The 25,222-nt window shown below is 42.1% G+C and overlaps 1 protein-coding gene across 3 annotated transcripts; it reads right to left on the reverse strand.

Annotated features, from left to right (window-relative positions):
* Positions 1 to 264: 264 nt before the first annotated feature.
* Positions 265 to 25,222, reverse strand: LOC112257531 (ran-binding protein 3-like). Of its 3 annotated transcripts, none has more exons than XM_024431173.2 (14): positions 24,783 to 25,222; positions 18,655 to 18,716; positions 18,460 to 18,490; positions 18,274 to 18,345; positions 17,957 to 18,019; positions 16,911 to 16,976; positions 10,865 to 10,962; positions 9,071 to 9,168; positions 8,658 to 8,730; positions 7,259 to 7,340; positions 6,819 to 6,946; positions 6,510 to 6,630; positions 6,040 to 6,390; positions 265 to 1,216 (listed from the first exon to the last, which is right to left on the reverse strand). In XM_024431173.2, the coding sequence occupies exons 1-14, from the start codon at positions 25,000 to 25,002 to the stop codon at positions 1,170 to 1,172; spliced, it is 1,512 nt and encodes a 503-aa protein (XP_024286941.1). In that variant the 5' UTR covers positions 25,003 to 25,222; the 3' UTR covers positions 265 to 1,169. The 3 variants fall into 3 exon arrangements, with proteins under 3 accessions (XP_024286941.1, XP_024286939.1, XP_024286942.1); XM_024431171.2 differs by having other exon boundaries at positions 10,808 to 10,962; positions 24,783 to 25,221; XM_024431174.2 differs by lacking the exon at positions 16,911 to 16,976 and having other exon boundaries at positions 10,808 to 10,962; positions 24,783 to 25,221.

Raw genomic sequence — 25,222 nt, forward strand, 5'->3', positions numbered from 1 at the left:
TCACCTGAAAACACTAGAAATATGAGACCAATATGAATGGAACCTTACCAGTCCTTCAGTGTTCATGAAGGAAAATTAGCAGCTATTAATTTGGCAAACATTGTCCAAAGTGGGATACCTTTGTCTTCTCTCCTTCGCCTGCACTGATCTGAAAACACTGGATAGATGAAAGCAGGCCTACTAGACTAGAGGACAATATACCTTTTTTGTTAGTTACATCAGCTCAGCAACAACAACCATGAAAAATTATGATAAACTCAAAAGTTGTATCAGAAAATCAGTTTTATCAATCACGATGACATAACTGCTCACATAACATGGTGATATTACCAGAAGCAGATTAATATAATATATACATATCAGAATATGAACTAGATGCTAGTCATGTTTGCTTTTATGCAGGATTACCCTTTTAAGTTAATTGCTTTTGACAATACACTAGGTAATAGAACTTAAAATCCATTAAAAACATTTAAATGTTTTCTCACATTTGTAGCAATTAGAGGTAGGCAGAGGCATGCATTTAGTACTGTGTAGAAAAGGTGAGTGTACCACAACTTTGAGATTGTTGTTTATGTCAGTAATGTACTGTATAAATGAAACAGCTAACAAAAGCTATTTTGTTTGTTTCACAGTTGAAATAGATAGATACATATTATATTCTGTTTGTAGTGGAAGACCTACAAAAATGGTTTCAAAATCATTACGTTGATCATAAGGTGTTTTTAAAACACTTACAACATATAAAACATAATGCTTATAAAAGAAATACAGAAGAACAAAACCTTTTGGGAATATTCTAAATATATTTCAAATAAGGTTAATGTGGGTGCTTCAGCCACAAATAGCACTTGCATGAACAGTTGGATTCATTATAAATGCATAATAAAATAACAAAAATAAATACAATTGTTTATCAGTCATTACATCTAGATTCCCTATGTCATAATGTGGCAGTTTACCTTCCCCTTGCACACTGCCACAATAACGTGAAGTACAAAAGTAAGTACGGCAATAGAATGATCATATATTTTTGTTGTTGTTAAAAGGCAGTCATGATAGCTCAATAGACAGTAAGTACTTGCAAGCTGTCTCTTGATGTTTTGTCCCGCTGTTCCATTACAGCCAAAGTTCTGTTCAGATGGTCCAGGTCAGGATATGATGTCATGTCACCAAGAATCCAAACTAGGTTTACTGTGGATCCAATCACAAACCACTGCAAAGGAGAAAGACAGTCATGTTATGGAACGTGTGTAAGTGAAAATATTGTAATATTTATATACAATAGCTTTATGTTTTGCAGCACAGTGTTTTGTCTGGTAAATGCACAATGACAAAATGGCCATGTTAAGGGTTGTTCAGGATGAATTCTCATGTCATGTAGGTCTCCACTAAGTTTCTACAGGGACAACACATGTTTTGCTTCAGAGGAAATAAGTTGTCCTCCACTGGAATGTGATTTATGCAGTGTTAGCTGATATGGGGCTAATTTTAGCTTCTTTAGGTGTCTTGTTGACATACAAGTTCAAGGAGGCTGAAGGAGAGGTTGTTGCAAGGAATAACAAGTGGACAATTATTTAGATAAACAGCAATACCTAGTTCTCATCTCTAGTGCAGTGGTTCCCAACCTTTTTTAAAAACTGTGCCACAACTTGATGGGATAAACGATCCTCCGGCACACCTAAAATTTCCATATTCATTTATTTAGTGGTAATGACCTCCATCTCATTTGATCCATACAGCAAATCATCTATTTCCTGTGACAATGTTTTTATATACAGTTGAAGTCGGAAGTTTACATACACCTTAGCCAAATACATTTAAACTCCGTTTTTCACAATTCCTGAAATTTAGTCCTAGTAAAAAATCCCTGTTTTATGTCAGTTAGGAGCACCACTTTATTTTAAGAATGTGAAAGGTCAGAATAATAGTAAAATGATTTATTTCAGCTTTTATTTCTTTCATAACATTTCTAGTGGGTCAGAAGTTTACATACACTCAATTAGTATTTGGTAGCATTGCCTTTAAATTGTTTAACCTGAGTCAAATGTTTCGGGTAGCCAGTCCCTCCTGCAGCAAAGCACGCTCACAACATGATGCCACCACCCCCGTGCTTCACGGTTAGGATGGTGTTCTTTGGCTTGCAAGCCTCCCCCTTTTCCCTCCAAACACAACGATGGTCATTATGGCCAAACAGTTCTATTTTTGTTTCATCAGACCAGAGAACATTTCTCCAAAAAGTACAAACTTTGTCTCCATGTGCAGTTGCAATTCGTAGTCTGGCTTTTTTATGGCGGTTTTGGAGCAGTGGCTTCTTCCTTGTCGAGTGGCCTTTCAGGTTATGTCGATATAGGACTTGTTTTACTGTGGATATAGATACTTTTGTACCTGTTTCCTCCAGCATCTTCACAAGGTCCTTTGTTGTTGTTCTGGGATTGATTTTCACTTTTCGCACCAAAGTACGTTCATCACTAGGAGACAGAACGCGTCTCCTTCCTGAGCGGTATGATGGCTGCGTGGTCCCATGGTGTTTATACTTGTGTACTATTGTTTGTACAGATAAACATGGTACCTTCAGGCGTTTGGAAATTGCTCCGAAGGATGAACCAGACTTGTGGAGGTCTAAAAAAATAAAATCTGAGGTCTTGGCTGATTTCTTTTGATTTTCCCATGCTGTCAAGCAAAGAGGCACTGAGTTTGAAGGTAGGCCTTGAAATACATCCACAGGTACATCTCCAATTGACTCAAATGATGTCAATTAGCCTATCAGAAGCTTCTAAAGCCATGACATAATTTTCTGGAATTTTCCAAGCTGTTTAAAGGCACTGTCAACTTAGTGTATGTAAACATCTGACCCACTGGAATTGTGATACAGTGAATTATACGTGAAATAATCTGTCTGTAAACAATTGTTGGAAAAAATATAATTTTTCCAACAACATAATTTGCAACATAATTTGCAAATAAATTCATTAAAAATCCTACAATGTGATTTTCTGGATTTCTTTTTCTCATTTTGTCTGTCATAGTTGAAGTGTACCTATAATGAAAATTACAGGCCTCATCTTTTTAAGTGGGAGAACTTGCACAATTGGTGACTGACTAAATACTTTTTTGCCCCATTGTATGGCTTTTTCTTTGCAACTCTGCCTAGAAGGCCAGCATCCCGGAGTCGCCTCTTCACTGTTGACGTTGAGACGGGTGTTTTGAGGATACTATTTAATGAAGCTGCCAGTTGAGGACTTGTGAGGTGGCTGCTTCTCAAACTAGACACTCTAATGTACTTGTCCTCTTGCTCAGTTGTGCACCGGGGCCTCCCACTCCTCTTTCTATTCTGGTTAGGGCTAGTTTGCGCTGTTCTGTGACGGGAGTAGTGGACAGCGTTGTACGAAATCTTCAATTTCTTGACAATTTCTCACATGGAATAGCCTTTATTTCTCAGAACAAGAATAGACTGATGAGTTTCAGAAGAAAGGGCTTTGTTTCTGGCCATTTTGAGCCTGTAATCGAACCCACAAATACTGATGCTCCAGATACGCAACTAGTCTAAAGAAGGCCCGTTTTAGTGCTTCTTTAATCAGAACGACAGTTTTCAGCTGTGCTAACATAATTGCAAAAGGGTTTTCTAATGATCAATTAGCCTTTTAAAATTATAAACTTGGATTAGCTAACACAACGTGCCATTGGAACACAGGAGTGATAGTTTCTGATAATGGGCCTCTGTACGCCTGTGTAGATATTCCATAAAAAATCTGACGTTTCCAGCTAAAATAGTCATTTACAACATTAAATGTCTACACTGTATTTCTAATCAATTTGATGTTATTTGAATGGACAAAAAATGTTTTCTTTCAAAACGAGGACATTTCTAAGTAACCCCAAACTTTTGAACGGTAGTGTATGCATAGTCACTTTAAATTACCTCAAACCTGTACCCCCGCACACTGACTCGGTCCCGATACCCACTGTATATAGCCCTGTTATTATGTTATTGTGTTACTTTTTATTATTTTTTACTTTATTTGGTAAATATTTTCTTAACCTTTCTGGCGCAGGCGTTCCGCTAGCGACTCACCTCGACAACATCCGGTGAAATTGCAGAGTGCCAAATTCAAAATACAGAAATAGTCGTAATAAACCTTCATAAAAAATACAACTCTTATACATCGGCTTAAAGATGAACTTCTTGTTAATCCAGACGATTTGTCAGATTTCAAAAAGGCTTTACGGCGAAAGCATACCATGTGATTATCTGAGGACAGCGCCCCGCTTACAAAAGCATACAAACATTTTACAACCAAGTAAAGGAATTACAAAAGTCAGAAATAGCGATAAAATTGATCACTTACCTTTGAAGATCTTCATATGGTAGCAGTCACAAGTGTCCCAGCTACATAATAAATGTTTGTTTTGTTCGATAAAGTCCTTCTTTATATCCCAAAAACTCAGTTTTGTTGGCGTGTTATGTTCAGTAATCCACTGGCTCCAAGGCAGTCAAAACATGCAGACGAATACATCCTAATAGTACTGGTAAAGTTTGTCGAAACATGTCAAACGATGTTTATAATTAATCGATAATATTTCAACAGGACAATAGTGTATTCAATAGAAAGGAAAAACAACGAAGGGCATGCAATCGGTCAAGAGCGCAAACCAGCTCTGCATTCTTCCTCAGTCCACTGACAAAAAGGGTCTCATTCTTCTTCATTATTCAGAAAACAAGCCTGAAACAATGTCTAAAGACTGTTGACATCTAGTGGAAGCCATAGGAACTGCAATCTGGGTCCTAACCATTTAGATACTCTATAGGCATTCAATTGAAAATACTCACATCAAAAAAATCCCACTTCCTGGATGGATTTTCCTCAGGTTTTTGCCTGCCATATCATTTCTGTTATACTCACAGACATTCTTTTAACAGTTTTGGAAACTTTAGTGTTTTCTATCCAAATCTACCAATATGCATATTTTATCTTCTGGGCCTGAGTAACAGGCAGTTTACTTTAGGCACAGTTCTCATCCAGATGTCAAAATACTGCCCCCAAGCCATCTTCTTGAACTGCACTGTTGGTTAAGGGCTTGTAAGTAAGCATTTCACGGTAAGGTCTCCCTACACTTGTTGTATTCGGTGCATGGGGCGGCAGGGTAGCCTAGTGGTTAGAGCGTTGGACTAGTAACCAGCCCCTGACTAGCCCCTGAACAGGCAGTTAACCCACTGTTCCTAGGCCGTCATTGAAAATAAGAATGTGTTCTTAACTGACTTGCCTAGTCAAATAAAGGTTAAAAAAAAGTGACAAATAAAGTTACTGTAACTCAGTCAAATTCTCTGAAATGGTTGCATGTTGCTTTATATTTTGGTTCTGTGTATTATCTGAGCAGCATTGATGATCCCAAGTCAAAATTCCATGTGCATTCAACAGGTCACGTTTAGAAGTGAGTGTTCAAAAAAATTATCAAGATTGGGAAAAGTTTTGCGGCACACCTGAGAGTTCCTCAAGGTACATCAATTAAAAACCACTAATCTAGTGTTCTCTTCTCTTTTTCATAATGGTACAAAAAAATAACCTAATCTTTTTAGGCCTGGGACCTTTAGGGATGTAATCCACCATGATGGGGATCCATCTGTTACTCAGTTTTTTATGTGGCACGGTTTGCCAGTGGCAGATTGAAGGTCTATGACTACAACCTGCTAACAGCTCCCCCTGGGAAAGGGAAAAGGGAAGGCGGGTATCTAGTCAGTTGTCCAACTGAATGTAATTCAACTGAAATGTGTCTTCCGCATTTAACCCAACCCCTCTGACTCTGGAATGTGGACTGGGGATTAGTAACGTGACTTCCCACCAGACATCTATTGGAGGATGAGTGTTCCCTTACTCAAACTAAGCAAAAATTCCAAACATGTTTTTTTTTTACACAGGACAAACAATGCGCTAAACATTGGACTTAGTCGTAGACATACAAGTGTGTAGGTGAAAGAGCAAGGGATAATCTCAGACAACTGTAGAGTACATCCCTATCACTGTTGCTATTCACTCTTACCAGGTCGTAATCGTGTCAATAGCAGCCTTTCTTCTCTTTCTTTCTGTTGTTTCTCCTCTTCCTCCTCCTCTTCATTCTCACTGTTGCAGTGCTCCTCCCTGGTCCTGTCCCCTGCAGCCTCTGCCTCCCTCCCAGCAGCACTGGCCCGTAGGCCTACCAGCCGATGGTGGATGGCCACGTAGAGGCGAGCCACGTCCCTGGCGCTGGCCTGAATGAGGAACACCCGAACGGCCTGAGTCTCCACGTCAGTGGCCGTCACCTGGAGGTTCCGGCGGGCAGGACGACGTAGGTGTGTGTGTGGCCAGAGCTTGGTGTTGAGGATAACCTTGAGACTGCCCTGGTGCCTCATCACTGTTTTGATCAGAGGGCGACAGGTGTAAGAGATTTACTGAGGATGAGAAACATTAAGAATCACAGAAAGATGTTGGTCAGAGTGATGGGAATAATAAACTACCTCATGGTAAACTCACCTATCCTGGACTGAAGCCCTCTTTTGGTCCCTGATGCTAGATCATTGAGTCGCAGGACTCCTCTTCCTCGCTCAGTCCATGACGGAGTTCCTTTTTCCAGGACAAACAGTCTGCAGGTCAGCTAAAAGAAGAAAAAAAATGAAAAAGGTACACCACTGTCTTTAGCAACATCAGAAGGCATTGGTCACTTCCTATTTCAACATAATGGTCACATTCCCCTGCTCAGACATTGCATGCCACGTTATCGACTGTGCCGTCAGGCACCAGGCATTGCAAGAGCTGGCATGAGTCAGTCCTATAGGTCTTCACCTGGACCACATTGCTTTCCTTCTCCTCCCCAGTGAACAGCTGAACCCGCCTGAGCCTGAGCACATGCTGCCTCCCACAGGATGCTGTGTAAGCTGCAGCAGACTCCCTCAGACTGCTCCACACAGCACCTATCAGCAAACAGACAGAACTTCAGCTGCAGTTCTGAAAGGCATCCACTAAGAGGCAGTCAATCGCTATTAGAACAGAGGTGCACAACTCTAGTCCTCTATGGCAGGGTTACACAGGCGGCCCAGTTCTAATATTTTTCTACTAATTGGTCTTTTGACTGATCGGGTCATCTCTTTTCCCAATAATTGTATAAATGCAGCCTAGGACCACAGTCTTGGTGGATCAGCAGACACTGTGGCCATTAAGGTACTGGCTCTCGAGGACCAGAGTTGTGTACTCATGTAAAAACACTGACCCGCTTAATGATTTACCTTTATAACTTGACTCAGAGGTGGAAGACTCAGAATCAGAGCTGCAATCAGAATCTTCACTGCTAGGGGATTTCTGTGGTCTCTATATGAGGGTGAGAAAGTGAGAGCATTTCTGTAAATATGATGTGTTTGGTAACACAGTTAAACTCATACAAATGTGATGACATCATATATTTCATAGTCATCCTATGCAAATTGCTACTGTATAAGTACAATATATATACAAAAGTATGTGGACACCCCTTAGTAGATTTGGCTATTTCAGTCACACCTAAATCGAGCACACAGCCATGAAATCTCCATAGACAAACAATGGCAGTAGAATGGCCTTACTGAAGAGCTCAGAGACTTTCAACGTGGCACCGTCATAGGATTCCAACAAGTCAGTTCATCAAATTTCTGCCCTGCTAGAGCTGCCCCGGTCCACTGTATGTGCTTTTATTATGACATGGAAATGTCTATTGGCCTAAATGTTCACAGAACAGGAACACCGAGTGCTGAAGCGCATAAAAATCATCTGTCCTCGGTTGAAACATTCACTACCGAGTTCCAAACTGGCTCTGGAAGCAACATCGGCACAACAACTGTTTGTCTGGAGCTACATAAAATGGGTTTCCATGGCCGAGTGGCCGAACACCAGCCTAAGATCATGCGCAATGCCAAGCGTCGGCTGGAGTGGTGTAAAGCTCACCGCTATTGGACTCTGGACTCTGGATCAGTGGAAACGCGTTCTCTGGAGTGATGAATCACGCTTCACCATCTCGCAGTCAGACGGACAAATTTGGATTTGGCGGATGCCAGGAGAACGCTACCTGCCCCAATGCATAGTGCCAAATGTAAAGTTTGGTGGAGGAGGAATAATGGTCTGCAGCTGTTTTTCATGGTTCGGGCCCCTTAGTTCCAGTGAAGGGAAATCTTAACGCTACAGCATACAATGACATTCTAGTCGATTCTGTGCTACTAACTTTGTGGCAACAGTTTGGGGAAGGCCCTTTCCTGTTTCAGCATGACAATGCCCCCGTGCACAAAGCGAGGTCCATACAGAAATGGTTTGTCGAGTGAGGTGTGGAAGAACTTGACTGGCTTGCATAGAGCCCTGACCTTAACCACATCAAACACCTTTGGGATGAATTGGAACGCCGACTGCGAACCAGGCCAAATCGGCCAACGTCAGTGCCCGACCTCACTGATGCTCTTGTGGCTGAATGGAAGCAAGTCCCCGCATCAATGTTCCAACATCTAGTGGAAAGCCTTCCCAGACGAGTGGAGGCTGTTACAGCGGCAAAGGGGGGACCAACTCCATATTAATGCTCATGATTTTGGAATGAGATGTTCGACTAGCAGGTGCCCACATACTTTTGGTCATGTAGTGTATGTCAGTGGTGCTTGCTGAACTCACCAAGACTCTTTCACTCATGTTTTCCCCAAACACAAACTGGACCCTGTCTGAGGTGGTACTGTCTGGCTTCGATCTGTGGAGTGTGAACCAGAGGTCAGCAGGTTTAGAATCACTGCTGGGAACTAAAACCCCTAGACCCCACATAGCTCTGACAGATGAAAACTCTAAGGCCTCTGGATTGAAGCAAGGCTGTCCAGTCCTGGGTCTGGACTGAAAATTAACACGTAACCCAAAACCCCTGGTTTAACTAATCCATGCCTTGACCTGGAGTGGGTAGCCCTCAATTAGAATGTCAACTGTCAAATATACAGTTTAAAGTGGCTGTGAGGCTGTAAAAATGAAATATTGCACAGACTTGACCCAACTAGACACCCTGCATCTTTACTGTTACATTAACCAGGTCCTCTGCGTACCTGTGAACTTGACAGGGTTTATTTTGATGTAATAGACCAACAGTGGAGGAGCAGTCTGTTGAGATGCTGGAGACATCATTTGAAGGATCATGGCTCACCTGTGGGAATGGGACAAAAGAAACAATGCAAATGATTATTTTACAGTCCGATTAGCTTTCTGAATTTACAGTCGTGGCCCGAAGTTTTGAGAATCACACAAATATGAATTTTCACAAAGTCTGCTGCCTTAGTTTGTATGATGGTAATTTGCATATACTCCAGAATGTTATGAAGAGTGATCAGATGAATTGCAATTAATTGCAAAGTCCCTCTTTGCCATGTAAATGAACTGAATCTCCCCAAAAACATTTCCACTGCATTTCGTTAACACAGGTGTGAGTGTTGATGAGGACAAGGCTGGAGATCACTCTGTCATGCTGATTGAGTTCGAATAACAGACTGGAAGCTTCATAAGGAGGGTGGTGCTTGGAATCATTGTTCTTCCTTTGTTAACCAAGGTTACCTGCAAGGAAACACGTGTCGTCATCATTGCTTTGCACAAAAAGGGCTTGACAGGCAAGGTTATTGCTGCCAGTAAGAATGCACCTAAATCAACCATTTATCGGATCATCAAGAACTTCAATGAGAGCAGTTCAATTGTTGTGAAGAAGGCTTCAGGGCGCCCAAGAAAGTCCAGCAAGCGCCAGGACCGTCTCCTAAAGCTGATTCAGCTGCGGGATCCGGGCACCACCAGTACAAAGCTTGCTCTGGAATGGCAGCAGGCAGGTGTGAGTGCATCTGCACGTACAGTGAGGCAAAGACTTTTTGGAGGATTTTTGAAGAACACAGCCATGAATAAAGAATGGTACCAACACATCCTCCGAGAGAAACTTCTCCCAACCATCCAGGAACAGTTTGGTGATGAACAATGCCTTTTCCAGTATGATGGAGCACCTTGCCAAAAGGCAAAAGTGATAGCTAAGTGGCTCGGGGAACAAAACCTCTATATTTTGGGTCCATGGCCAGGAAACTCCCCAGACCTTAATCCCATTGAGAACTTGTGGTCAATCCTCAAGAGGCGGGTGGACAAACGAAAACCCACAAATTCTGACAAACTCCAAGCATTGATTATGCAAGAATGGGCTGCCATCAGTCAAGATGTGGCCCAGAAGTTAATTGACAGCATGCCATGGCGGATTTCAGAGGTCTTGAAAAAAAAGGGTCAACACTGCAAATATTGACTCTTTGCATCAACTTCATGTAATTGTCAATAAAAGCCTTTGACACTTATGAAATGCTTGTAATTATACTTCAGTATTCCATAGTAACATCTGACAAAAATATCTAAAGACACTTATATAGCAAATTCTCAACTTTTGGCCACGACTGTACATTGGATTGGTACTTTCTTGAGTCAAATAATTCAACACAATGCTTGTGTAAATAGAAAATAAAATACATTTTGCAGCCATAAGCTATTAAATAATTGAGTGTGTTGATGTGGCAAGTTTGGGAGTAGAGAGAAAGCGATTTAAGCATTCAGAGAGACCTTAACTAAAAAAACATTGCACAATAATTTCCAATAGACAGAACTGATTCAAACCGGTTTTGGTGTTTGGGTTTATAAACTGGCAGTGAGTGAATAGGTTTCTCTGAGAAGAGTATGTGGGTCCCTCAGGCAATGACACAACTCCAACTAATAATAATTTTATTATTGAAATACTTTTAAGGCCTGAGAGAGTTCTCTTAATTTTTTACCTGAGAGAGTTTTCTCGTTTCACTCTGTGTGAGGGGGCGAAGGGAGTTGTAGAATACCTCAGATAGGTGTGGCTGTGAGGAGATGTTCCAGGGTTGAGGGGCGAGGAGACTTGCAGGCTGAAGTAATGACCTTCTGACCCTGTTCAGAGGTGTCACTACACAGAAGATGAGAGGAATAGAAAAGGAGGGAAGGAGAAGGAAGGAGGAGTAAAAAGAGACTTAAATCAAATTCTGTCCTTCGAAGTCAGTCTTACGATCAGGTATGAATAAAAATATACTATACTGAGCATTCGGAAAGTATTCAGACTCTGACTTTTTCCACATTTTCTTATTTATTTAATTTCACCTTTATTTAACCAGGTAGGCCAGTTGAGAACAAGTTCTCATTTACAACTGCGACCTGGCCAAGATAAAGCAAAGCAGTGCTACAAAAACAACACAGAGTTATGGGATAAACAAACGTACAGTCAATAACACAATTGAAAATCTGTATACAGTGTCTGCAAATGAAGTAAGGAGGGAAGGCAATAAATAGGCCATAGTGGCGAAGTAATTACAATTTAGCAATTAACACTGGAGTGATAGATGTGCAGATGAGGATGTGCAAGTAGAAATACTGGTGTGCAAAAGAGCAGAAAAACAAATATGGATGGGCTGTGTACAGCTGCAGCGATCTGTAAGCTGCTCTGACAGCTGATGCTTAAAGTTAGTGAGGGACATATACGTCTCCAACTTCAGTGATTTTTGCAATTTGTTCCAGTCATTGGCAGCAGAGAACTGGAAGGAAAGGCGGACAAAGGGGGTGTTGGTTTTGGGGGTGACCAGTGAAATATACCTGCTGGAGTGCGTGTTACGGGTGGGTGTTGCTAAGGTGACCAGTGAGCTGAGATAAGGCAGAGCTTTACCTAGCAATGACTTATAGATGACCTGGAGCCAGTGAGTTTGGCGACAAATATGTAGCGAGGACCAGCCAACGAGAGCATACAGGTCGCAGTGGTGGGTAGTATATGGGGCTTTGGTGACAAAACGGATGGTACTCTAATAGACTGCATCCAATTTGCTGAGTAGAGTGTTGGAGGCTATTTTGTAAATGACATCGCCGAAGTCAAGGATCGGTAGGATAGTCAATTTTACAAAGGTTTGTTTGGCAGCATGAGTGAAGGAGGCTTTGTTGCGAAATAGGAAGCCGTTTCTAGATTTAATTTTGGATTGGAGATGCTTAATATGAGTCTGGAAGTAAAGTTTACAGTCTAGCCAGACACCTAGGTATTTATAGTTGTATAAATATACACATATCCACATATTCTAAGTCAGAACCATCCAGAGTAGTGATGCTAGTTTGTCAGGCGGGTGCGGGCAGCGAGTGCGGGCAGCGAAGAGAATGCATTTAGTTTTACTAGCATTTAAGAGCACTTGGAGGCCATGGAAGGAGTGTTGTATGGCATTGAAGCTCATTTGGAGGTTTGTTAACACAGTGTCCAAGGAAGGGCCAGATATATATACAGAATGGTGTCATCTGCGTAGAAGTGGATCAGAGAATCACCCACAGCAAGAGCGACATCATTGATATATACAGAGAAAAGAGTCTGCCTGAGAATTGAACCCTGTGGCACCCCCATAGAGACTGCCAGAGGTCCAGACAACAGGCCCTCCGATTTGACACACTGAACTCTATCTGAGAAGTAGTTAGTGAACCAGGCGAGGCAGTCATTAGAGAAACCAAGGTTGTTGAGTCTGCCGATAAGAATACGGTGATTGACAGAGTCGAAAGCCTTGGCCAGGTCGATGAAGACGGCTGCACAGTACAGTCTTTTATCGATGGCGGTTATGATATCATTTAGGATCTTGAGAGTGGCTGAGGTGCACCCGTGACCAGCTCGGAAACCGGATTGCATATTGGGGAAGGTACGGTGGGTTTCGAAATGGTCGGTGATCAGTTTGTTCACTTGGCTTTCGAAGACTTTAGAAAGACAGGACAGGATGGATATAGGTCTGTAACAGTTTGGGTCTAGAATGTCTCCCCCTTTGAAGAGGGGGATGACCGCGTCCACTTTCCAATCTTTAGGAATCTCAGACGATACGAAAGAGGGGTTTTAGGGGTTGCAACAATGACGGCGGATAATTTTAGGAAGAGAGGGTCCATATTGTCTATCCCAGCTGATTCGCAGGGATCCAGATTTTGCAGCTCTATCAGAACATCAGCTGTCTGGATATGGGTGAAGGAGAAGAGGGAGGGCATGGGCCAGTTGCTGCGGGGAGTGCAGAGCTGTTGGCCATGGTTTGGGGTAGCCAGGTGGAAAGCATGGCCAGCCGTAGAGCTTATTGAAATTCTCGATTATCGTGGATTTATCGGTGGTGACAGTGTTTTCTAGCCTCAGTGCAGTGGGCATCTGGGAGGAAGTGCTCTTATTCTCCATGGACTTTAGTGTCCCAAAACATTTTGGAATTAGTGCTGCAGGATGCAAATTTCTGTTTGAAAAAGCTATCCTTTGCTTTCCAAACTGACTGTGTATATTGGTTCCTGACTTCCCTGAAAATATTAATATCGCAGGGACTATTTAAAGCTAGTGCAGTACACCACAGGATGTTTTTGTGCTGGTCAAGGGCAGTCAAGTCTGGAGTGAACTAAGGGCTATATCTGTTTTTAGTTCAACATTTTTTGAAAGGGGCATGCTTATTTAAGATGGTGAGGAAAGCACTTTTAAATAACAACCAGGCATCCTCTACTGATGGGATATCCTTCCAGGATACCCAGGCCAGGTCGATTAGAAAGGCCTGCTTGCAGAAGTGTTATGTTACAGAATGATTCTTAAATGAATTAAATAGTCATCAATTTACACACACTACTGCATAATAACAAGGCAAAAACAGGTTTTTAGAAATGTTTGCAAATGTATTAAAAATAAACTGAAATATCACATTTACATAAGTATTCAGACCCTTTACTCAGTACTTTGTTGAAGCACCTTTGGCAGCGTTTACAGCCTCAAGTCTTCTTGGGTATGGCGCTACAAGCTTGGCACACCTATATTTTGGGAGTTTCTCCCCTTTTTCTTTGCAGATCCTCTCAAGGTCTGTCAAGATGGATGGGGAGTGTTGCTGCACAGCTATTTTCAGGTCTCTCCAGAGATGTTCGATCAAGTTCAAGTCCGGGCTCTGGCTGGGCCACTCGAGGACATTCAGAGACTTGTCCTGAAGCCACTCCAGCGTTGTCTTGGCTGTGTGCTTAGAGTTGTTGTCCTGTTGGAAGGTGACCAGTCTATGGTCCTAAGTGCTCTGAAGCAGGTTTTCACCCCAGTCTATGGTCCTGAGCGCTCTGAAGCAGGTTTTCATCAAGGACCTCTCTATACTTTGCTCCGTTCATCTTTCCCTCGATCCTGACTAGTCTCCCAGTCCCTGCCTCTGAAAAACATCCCCACAGCATGATGCTACCACCACCATGCTTCACCATAGGGATGGTGCCAGGTTTCCTCCAGACGTGACGTTTGGCATTCACGCCAAATAGTTAAATCTTGGTTTCATCAGACCAGAGAATTTTGTTTCTCATGGTCTGAGAGTCCTTTAGGTGCATTTTGATAAACTCCAACCAGGCTGTCATGTGCCTTTTACTGAGGAGTGGCTTCCGTCTGGCCACTTTACCATAAAGGCCTGATTGGTGGAGTGCTGCAGAGATGGTTGTCCTTCTGGAAGGTTCTCCATCTCTCCATCTGGAAGTCCCATCTCCACAGAGGAACTCTGGCGCTCTTTCAGATTGACCATTGGATTCTTGGTCACCTCCCTGACCAAGGCCCTTCTCCCCCGATTGCTCAGTTTGTCCGGTCGGCCAGCTCTAGGAAGAGTCTTGGTGATTCCAAACTTCTTCCATTTAAGAATGATGGAGAACACAGTGGTCATGGGGACCTTCAATGCTGCATATATGTGTCTTGACACAATCCTGTCTCGTTGCTCTACAGACAAGTCTTTCGACCTCATGTGGGACCTTATATAGACAGGTGTGTGACTTTCCAAATCTTGTCCAATCAATTTAATTTACCACAGGTGGACTCCAATCAAGTTGTAGAAACATCTCAAGGATGCACCTGAGCGCAATTTCGAGACTCATAGCAAAAGGTCTGAATACTTACAGTAGAAGTCGGAAGTTTGCATACACTTAGGTTGGAGTCATTAAAACTTGTTTTTCATACACTCCACAAATGTCTTGTTTATTAACTGTAGTTTTGGCAAGTCGGTTAGGATATCTACTTAGTGCATGACACAAGTAGTTTTTACAACAATTGTTTACAGACAGATTATTTCACTTATAATTCACTATCACAATTCCAGAGGGTCAAACGTTTTCATACACTAAGTTGACTGTGCCTTTAAACAGCTTGGAAAATTCCAGAAAATGATGTCATGGCTTTAGAAGCTTCTGATAGGCTAATTGACATTATTTGACTCAATTGGAGGTGTACCTGTGGATGTATTTCAAGGCCAACCTTCAAACTCAGTGCCTCTTTGCTTGACATCATGGGAAAATCAAAAGAAATCAGCCAAGACCTCAAATTATTGTAGACCTCCACAAGTCTGGTTCATCCTTTGGAGCAATTTCCAAATGCCTGAAGGTACCACGTTCATCTGTACAAACAATAGTATGCAAGTATCAACACCATGGGACCACGAAGCCGTCATACCTCTCAGGAAGGAAAAACGTTCTGTCTCCTAGAGATGAACGTACTTTGGTGCGAAAAGTTCAAATCAATCCCAGAACAACAGCAAAGGACCATGTGAAAATGCTGGAGGAAACTGGTAAAAAAGTATCTATATCCACAGTAAAACGAGTCCTATATCGACCTAACCTGAAAAGCCGCTCAGCAAGGAAGAAGCCACTGCTCCAAAACCGCCATAAAAAAGCCAGATTACGGTTTGCAACTGCACATGGGGACAAAGATTGTACTTTTTGGAGATAACAAAAATAGAACTGTTTGGCCATAATGACCATAGTTATGTTTGGAGGAAAAAGGGGGAGGCTTGCAAGCCGAAGAACACCATCCCAACCGTGAAGCACGGGGGTGGCAGCATCATGTTGTGGGGGTGCTTTGCTGCAGGAGGGACTGGTGCACTTCACAAAATAGATGGCATCATGAGGCAGGAAAATGATGTGGATATATTGAAGCAACATCTTAAGACATCAGTCAGGAAGTTGATGGGTCTTCCAAATGGACAATGACCCCAAGCATACTTCCAAAGTTGTGGAAAAATGGCTTAAGGACAACAAAGTCAAGGTATTGGAGTGGCCATCACAAAGCCCTGACCTCAATCCTATAGAACATTTGTGGGCAGAACTGAAAAAGCGTGTGCGAGCAAGGAAGCCTACAAACCGGACTCCGTTACACCAGCTCTGTCAGGAGGAATGGGCCAAAATTCACCCAACTTATTGTGGGAAGCTTGTGGAAGGCTACCCAAAACGTTTGACCCACGTTAAACAATTCAAAGGTAATGCTACAAAATACTAATTGAGTGTATGTAAACTTCTGACCCACTGGGGAAAACTTCTGACTTCAACTGTATGTAAATAAGGTATCTGTTTTTAATTTTTAATAATTTAGCAAACATTTCTTAAACCTGGTTTTGCTTTGTCATTATGGGGTATTGTGTGTAGATTGAGTTTTTGTAAAAATGTTGAATCAATTTTAGAATAAGGCTGTGAGGTAACAAAATGAGGAAAAAGTCAAGGGGTCTGAATACTCACCGAATGTATTAGTATGTAGAATAGTGATTCAGTGTGGTTTGTAAGTTGTTTAGATATCTTGGCCATGTTCTGTTATAATCTCCACCCGGCACAGCCAGAAGAGGACTGGCACCCCTCATAGCCTGGTTCCGCTCTAGGTTTCTTCCTAGGTTTTGGCCTTTCTAGGGAGTTTTTCCTAGCCACCGTGCTTCTACATCTGCATTGCTTGCTGTTTGGGGTTTTAGGCTGGGTTTCTGTACAGCACTTTGATATATCAGCTGATGTAAGAAGGGCTATATAAATACATTTGATTTGATTTGACATTTGATTCGATAATTAGAGGTATTTTAGCACATCAAAAGGTAAACATAAGACCAAAGAATGGATATTTGCCTCTGTTTGGGGAAATGTTGGCCCGGTTGCACAGATTTGAAGGCATGAAGACATTTGATCTTGAGACTAGGAAAGAGCGGAGAGGAGATCCGTCAGAAGAGTTCACACAGACAGACATATCATATATGATTAAAGTTAAAACATGCTCCACAATTATGTCAAAGTGACCGCCAGACTTGGCACATGACAACATACAACATGCTTGGCCAACAATGAGCAGTGAGGGTTCCACGGTACCAATAGTGTGTCATGTTGGTGATTTGTGATGAGCAGGTGAGGGCTGCAGTGACAGAGTGAAACTGAAACGGATCAGGGGAAAGAGATACTGGGGGCTGCATTGATGTGGCTGCTGGGAATCTACACACTTTTTTTTCTAAAAGGGTCCTTCGGCTGTCCCCATAGGAGAAGCAATTTTGGTTCCAGGAAGAACCCTTTTTAGTTCCAGGTAGAACCTTTTTGGTTTCCAAATATAACCCTCTATAGAAAGGATTCTACCTGCAACCAAAAATGGCTCTTCAAAGGGTTCTTCTATGGGGACAGCCAAAAGAACCCTTTGCATGGATGGTGTGACTGGAATGTATGGACCTAGAGGAAATACTGGCAGTGAATATAGACAGGAAACCCTTTAAGAGAGTTTGATCATGACGCTTAACCGCGGGAAGTAGGGGTGCTGAGGGTGCTGCAGCACCCCTGAAAAATCATTATTATTATTTCTCACAAAAGTAGTGCACTGGGCCTTTACTAGTACTGCATTAGCCGACTGAAATATCAATTTGTAGCGCCAAACATCTTCCAGTGGCTACGTCATGGTGCACTGCTTCGGTTCATTTCAAAGATACAGTATTTTATCCCAGTAAGATCCCAGTTTTATTAAGGCTACAATCATCTGCAGGCGAGTCAAGGAATCAGGCAACTAGACTCAGTATGCCCTAGGGGACAGTATGCTGTATGCCCTAGGGGACAGCTTAGAAAGGATGGATGAAAGGATAGAGATAAGAGTACACTAGAGAGATGACAGGTCTTGTGTAGGGGGTGCGGTTGTTTACCTGGAGGCGGTGGGGGAAAAGAGTGGGAATTTGTTCGCACTCGTCTACTGCCGTCACAGGAGCCTGTCAGAGACGCAGAGAAAAAATAAAAGTAATGTTAACCAGCAGCATTGTGTGTATACTGTAGATGAAATGTCAGTAGAGATTGTACAAAAAAAATTGCCTTTATCAAAGGAGAGTAACACTGAGGAACAGGAATTATAATTCAATCCTCAAATGTTTACGTTTGGTGGTAATAATACCATAATATGTATATATGTATTTTTTTAATAGAGTAGGCAGAGAATTTCTGCAAATTGATATTTCTGAACACTCACCTTTCCTCATTCTGCTGTTAGGATTAGGGTATGTGAAGGATCGGACTCGTTTGTTTGGACTGATTCCCACAACTATTGGAGAACAAGCCAAGTACACATAAATACATTACTGCCAATGCAATAGAAAGCAACAGAGATTCATCAAAATGTTTGCTCGTTATGACATGCAGCAGATATAATGCTGACCTGATCCCTCCTCCCATCTCTCTGCTCTCCTCTGTAGAAAATCAGTTCAGAAAGAAAGTTCAGAAATAAAAACTAGTGATACATATTCTTCCATTACATGTTTCTGAATGTATCCTTTTGATTAGCAACTGCTTTTTAATAATGCATGTGCATCATCTGTCAACATGTTACCCTTCAGGATATGATTCAGATTACCTTCATGGATAGCGTGAAAGACTTCTGAAATACGAACACCGGTGGGGCAAGCACCGTTTTCTCTGTGAAAAGACAGATTATAGCACAGTTAGAGAATTATCCTTGTTGAAGTTTGATACAGCGACTGAGTCATTATCCATGAGTGAATCTTAGCTAAACCGTAACTGAGTTTAAAAGCGTTTACTTAGATTCAAATAGGAAAACACTTTTCCTAATTTTGTCACTGAAACCACAAAGACGTAACCAGGGAAATGACTTGACTGTGATCTGTCGGTACACACTGTTCTGCCAAGACACTAAAATGCAAAGTTAGGAAAATCAACAGTAGCACTGTTCTGAATTTAAGACTAGTTTCCTACTACATTTATTATTCCTCAATTAACCCTCAAAACACACAGCCAACTAAACAAGGACCCAAAGAGCGGTGAGATCTCTAGGCTCGCCCACAGTTCTGACCACAGTTATGACTGGAGATGTCCATCGTCATCCCACCCCAATGTATTATTCTAATCAATGGAGGCTTTGACATCCAAGGCCTCTTATGTAACCACGCAGCCTGACAACAGGCCCTGGACGCTGGGGACAAGCCCACCGTGGCAGGGCTGAGTGATGGGATAGCAGTGGAGGTGTGAGCCAACTATGCACCAGACGCCAAGGCTTGGCTCTGGGTCAAACTGACTGAGACTGGTCCAGACCTGTATGGAGGCTATAAATACACAGGGACTCTGTCACTGATCTGACCTCATATGATCAACTCAGCTTAGAGTCAATTATTAATGTCTTGTGGTGTGCTAATTCACATGTGGAGATTTGCCAGTGCTGTGTCAGTCAGTGACTGTGTTCACTATGGGCATGGAGAAAGATGGCATTCACACTTCACAGTCAGTGACAGATGATCACTTGGAATTCACCAAAGTCCATGGTGTGAGCAGCCTATTCTAAAGACAACTGACTGTTCAGATGCAACTGATTAATATGTGTCCTATATACTGATGATTAACATTGAAATGTGTTTGCTTTTTGCATTTATGCAGTTGTTCAGCTTTCTTTGACAGATAAAAAGTACAGTAATGGGTCAATGGAGGCTATTTCTACCACAAGCCACAGTAATCCTGTCTGTGACCTCCTGGGGAAATCAGAGCAAGCTCTACTTATTAACTCTACAGTCCAACTCTAAAGGCTTCCAGTCACATGACCTACTGTAGACAAACAGCAGGGCACCACAAATGGAATTGCAATTAGTTTACACAACACTCCAACAGTCAAGTGGTGCCAGAGACAAGTGCCTATTACTCTGAATGTAACAGCATAGAAGGGTGGTCATCAGTGTATAAGGTAGAGTGTTTTTGCTGAGTGTCAATAGGAGCACTGTGTATCCTCCCTGACACATAGGTGATGCCATCGCTGCTGTGGGAAAATACTTATTCACAGGTCAGGTACCGTACTACTCACAGTTGAGTTTGGTCACCCCAGACAATGCAAATATACAGTAACAATTAAACCCATTGCATCTCAACTCTTCTTTCCCGAATCTCCACAAACCTTTCCTACTCTTCTCTCCTTTTCATCCCCCCGTATCCTATCTTCTGTCTGGGCAGACAGTGTCTCAGTTACCATAGGTCTGAGTGTCCAGAGGTCAGACAGCCCCGGACCTCGGCTGAGGGCCATACGTAACAGACATCATGAGAAAATCCTGACATGATGCACACTGTCAGGCTAGCGCCAGAGAGCAGGCAACTCTTTATGACAGCCACTCTTTTTCCACATCATGGATTGAAAGGGTCATTACATAAGTGAGAGAGGAGAGTACTAAATAAACACGTTTCACGAACAAACATGCTTGCCATTTATGAAATGAAAAATAAATTAAGCTAGCTTCCTTTGAGCTTAAAAGAGCATTCCTTGGAATATTGCTGACAAGGTCTGTCTATACATTAATCCATTTTTACATTTTATTTTCTCAAAGAGAAAAAACCCTAACATGCTTGTATCTGGTAGAAAAACCTGAGGAGCACTGCAAACTAAGGCAAGACCCAATCACTCAGAGACGAGGACCATTAAATGGTGATCTATGAAGATTGACATCAATAGAAATGCACATGCCCTGTTTATGCTCATTGCAGGAGCGGATCATAAATATTTCCTGAGGCTTCTCAAAGAGAATTGATACTCACAGGTAGAACATTCTATTGAAGACTTTATAAGGAAGGCACAACTAACTAGTCTTTATTGTATGAAGACCTCAACAGAGCCTTTCAGCAGCAGGTACTAAAAAAACAGTAGGCCTACTCTAAAAGTGAATCATGTCATTTTTCCATGGTAATACTTTCATTTGGTTGGAATGTGTTTTCTGTACAGATTTTGAATAAAATATTGTTTAATGTCCACTAGTTTCAGGTTTTGGAAGGCACAGAGGAGAGATTGAACTGTTTGTTGAAGTATGTTTTGTTCTCTCTGTCCTCTGCTAGTGGTAACTTAACGGGCCTGTAAAGAAGCAGTGAGCTTCTCTTCTGGCAGACTCTGAATATGCCATAAACACCACTGCCAGCAGTGGCAGGGCTCCACAAACCGCTGCCCTGAGAAAGAGACGCACAGGAGAGCCCATTAAACACACATGCACGCACGTACATTTTCTCAAATTTCCTTGTCTCTGTTAGGAGCAGGAGTGGGTTGGTGCGGGGGGCACTCCCCCTAAAAGCTGCCTCAAACTAGGCTACTCTGGTCTCAATCAGAATGTCACTCCGGGGCTGGGCGGGGTTAAAGGGGCAGAGGACCAGGAAAAAAAATCACTCCGCCATGTCACAACCAGCAGCTGCCCACACAACACTCACGTGGGGGGACAATGCTTTGCTCCAAGCCCCCACCAAGCCCAGTCCCCTTCATAAAGCTGCCTTGCCTCCCCCTGTCTTCCCCCTAATTGAGCGTACCTACTGTCAATTGTTATGAAGACAGCCTCTATTCACACACGTGCTGGCTGTGGGCCCAAGTGGGGTTTCAGTGGTTCCAGCAACCGTTCTCAGATCTTCCAAACGAGAGCAACACAACAATAGCTCAATCTAGCAGAACATCTGGGCTTCATTTGGGGAGCTGGGGTAACATAAGGACAAAACAACTTGAAAGACCACGTGGCCAGCATACAGTTGCATCACAGCCTTATGGTCAGAAAGATGGTTACAGACATGGATATAAACCAGTCAGACAAAAACAGCATTATTCTTCTAATAGAAGAATGTGAGTTCTGGATTTGGGAACTCAACAAAACAATATTTACAGTGTGAATTTCAGCCACAAGCCTGAACTAATAAATGTCACCCACCAGTGCAATACACCAGGCGTTTTCCCTCATACCCTACGAAGTCCGGAGCCTGCTGGTTTTCTGTTCTACCTGATACTTAATTGGACCTACCTAGTGTCCCAGGTCTTAAATCAGTCCTTGATTAGAGGGGAATAATGAAAAAAAGCGGAACTAGCTTCGATGTCTATTCCTGAACCAACTCAGTGGCCTTGTGGTAAGAGTGTCTGCCCTGAGATTGCAAGATTGGGAGTTTGATCCCTGGTTGAGTCATACCAAAGCTGTAAAATTGTGACCTGATGCGTCTCTGCTTGGCACTCAACATTAAGGAGATAGATTGGGGGTAAGGCCCTGTGATAGAGTAGTGTCCTGTCCAGGGGGTGTCCTTGTACCAAGGCTTGTGCAAGGCTACTTACTCTTTCTGATAAAAGAGAGGGCTTTCCTAATATATATATAGGGACCTCACACTGTATGAACACAGATACCATTTTAGGAAAATGTTTGGGGCCTCCTGTAGAACAGGAAATGCTGCAAGGAAAACCTTAACTCTGCTGGTGCCCCAGATTCCAGCCAAGGACCTCCTGCAAAGGGTCTAACACATGCAAGCACACACACACACGGAGCTCCCCCTGGATGCTGTCTTACTCCTGAGCCCATAAGCCAGACTGGGCCTCTAACAGGCTATTATAAGGGGTGCTTCACCACCATAGGAATGCAGGGCTACTTACAACAACTTCCAACTATGGGAACGGGCATATCTAACTCACTGAGGCCTCAGTCACACCCTCATGAATCACTTGTCATATCTCTGTTAGCTCTGCAGCTCTGGACGAAAACAGACTTTTACTGAGAAATTAGGAGAAAATAAGATCTTACCGGATTGAATGTCCTAAGAGCATTTGATTTTCCTGGGAATATCAGGAATTATTTGTAATTTATTGATGAGCTATTGTGCTAATCTTTAATAATTTGGTTACCTCGATGGCCTCTTAACTCAACCTTAACACTATCTCAGCCTGCTTATTATTTCCCCTACAGCAAACAGAGGGGCTAAACATGGTTACCATTGAAAGTACCGGTAACGAGACAGTATTTCTGAACTTACTGAGAGCTATACATCCAAATCACTCTAGTTAAGGCCCCTGGGAAAACATTCAAATCCAGAACTTCTGGTTAACTGCTCTGCTTCTCTTGTAGATGTTTTTTCTTCTTCTCCACCTAGCAATAGAATAATCTAGTATGTTTCGTCACTTCAGTCTGAAACATGAACAGACGTGTGATTTGGAAATCTAAAAGGGGACGGTGGGTGCCTATAACACTATAAGGAGGGGGACTGTAGTTTGGGTATGGAGGAGGGAGGGGGGATATCTCAGTGTTCACGCTGGAACATGAGAAAGAGCCTAGTCATTGGCCATTACCAGAGCTAGCTAGTTTGGTAGCTTGGTGGAGAAAACTGGAATTAACTAGCCTGACCTGGTCCTCGTTTTCATTAGTGGAGTCTATAACCTCAAGTGGGGGGTAAATAATAACCACTCCCCCTGGGATGAGATGTGATCACGTCTTACACATACAGTACTTCTCCAATGCACTCATTTCATCCCTGATTCCTGACACATCCCACTGTGTTACACCAGGGTGACACAGAGCGGCATATGACAACCCTGCAGCCATAGAATGTCAACTCATCCCTATAGGTTAGACATGAATGTGCAAAAGGTTACAGGCTTGGTTCAAAAGCAACACGTACCAAGCTATACCTGTATTATAAATGTACCAAGATCAAACTAAAACTGTATTATAAATATACCAAGATCCAAGTTAAAACTGTATTATAAATATACCAAGATCCAAGCTATAACTGTATTATAAATATACCAAGATCCAAGCTATAACTGTATTATAAATATACCAAGATCCAAGCTAAAACTGTATTATAAATGTACCAAGATCAAACTAAAACTGTATTATAAATATACCAAGATCCAAGCTAAAACTGTATTATAAATATACCAAGATCCTAGCTAAAACTGTATTATAAATATACCAAGATCCAAGCTAAAACTGTATTATAAATATACCAAGATCCAAGCTATAACTGTATTATAAATATACCAAGATCCAAGCTAAAACTGTATTATAAATATACCAAGATCCAAGCTAAAACTGTATTATAAATCAGGTAAATTACTGAACCATACGTTCCTCCTCCTGCATTGTTTTCCAGAAAATCAACAGGCCTGAGCTAAGAACCTGTCCAGAGCACACATATACTGTGTCCATGCTTCTGTGCATGTGTGCTCTATGAAGTTAAATAAGATAAGAACCCTAGAGATATTGCATCAGGATACAATGTGTGTGTATGTATGTATGTATGTTATGTATGTATGTGTGTGTTCATTATGAGTGTCGACTAAATATTGATGTCACTACTGAAAGAGCAAAGAAGAGCAATGATATGTACATGTGCTAAGGTAAACAATTGTGTATTTTTCCAAATATTTTTCTGTGAATGAGTTTCGTGTTTGCAGTAGGGCCTACTAAGATCAAGCTATAAATAAACCTCAAAACCGGAGAGAGACAGGACTCTTCAGTGTGCATTTAGTATTTAAAGTATGATTAGTAAGGCTGCTGTGTTTTAAAATGCCCATGAAACCAAATATATGTGAATATATGGGGAATATTAATCACGTGGCATTATGGCACTAAAACCATAATCTCAAAAAATAAAAACAAAACCTTGATTATATTAAGGTCTACACATCTATTCATATTATTATCTAGCAGTCAAGATCTGTTCAAGTCACTTTAAAAATGTGAGACGCAATGACAACCATACCGTTTAACTCCTCAGCTCCGTCCTGCGCGCATCCTCCATCCCCAGAGTGATGCCACGAAGAGGTGTTCCCCATCAGCGGTCTGGCGGTGACAGCTCCTCCCGCTCCACACATACTGTCCGCGGGCTCCATCGTACAGGAAGGCTTTGCATGGAAGTCCGAGACAGGCATCATTGAATAACACCCTGAAATATCTTCGTTCGGGGAAAGATTCCCTCTCATTCTTCGGATCTGAAGATTTGATAAACTACCGTAGTAAAATAAACACAGCCTCAAGAAAATGAATTAGAATCCAGATAAAGGTGGTGATTTGCTCCTTTGGTGTCAAAAGCTTGATACTCCTGATTTGTTGATTTTGGCACTCTCCAGTCAGTTGTCTGTCGCGTAGCCTTTGCTGCGTGTGTAAATGAACAGTCATATCCCGTGTTTACTACCGAGCATG

The sequence above is a fragment of the Oncorhynchus tshawytscha genome, linkage group LG09, assembly GCF_018296145.1.
Source record: "Oncorhynchus tshawytscha isolate Ot180627B linkage group LG09, Otsh_v2.0, whole genome shotgun sequence".
Taxonomy (NCBI): Eukaryota; Metazoa; Chordata; class Actinopteri; order Salmoniformes; family Salmonidae; genus Oncorhynchus; species Oncorhynchus tshawytscha.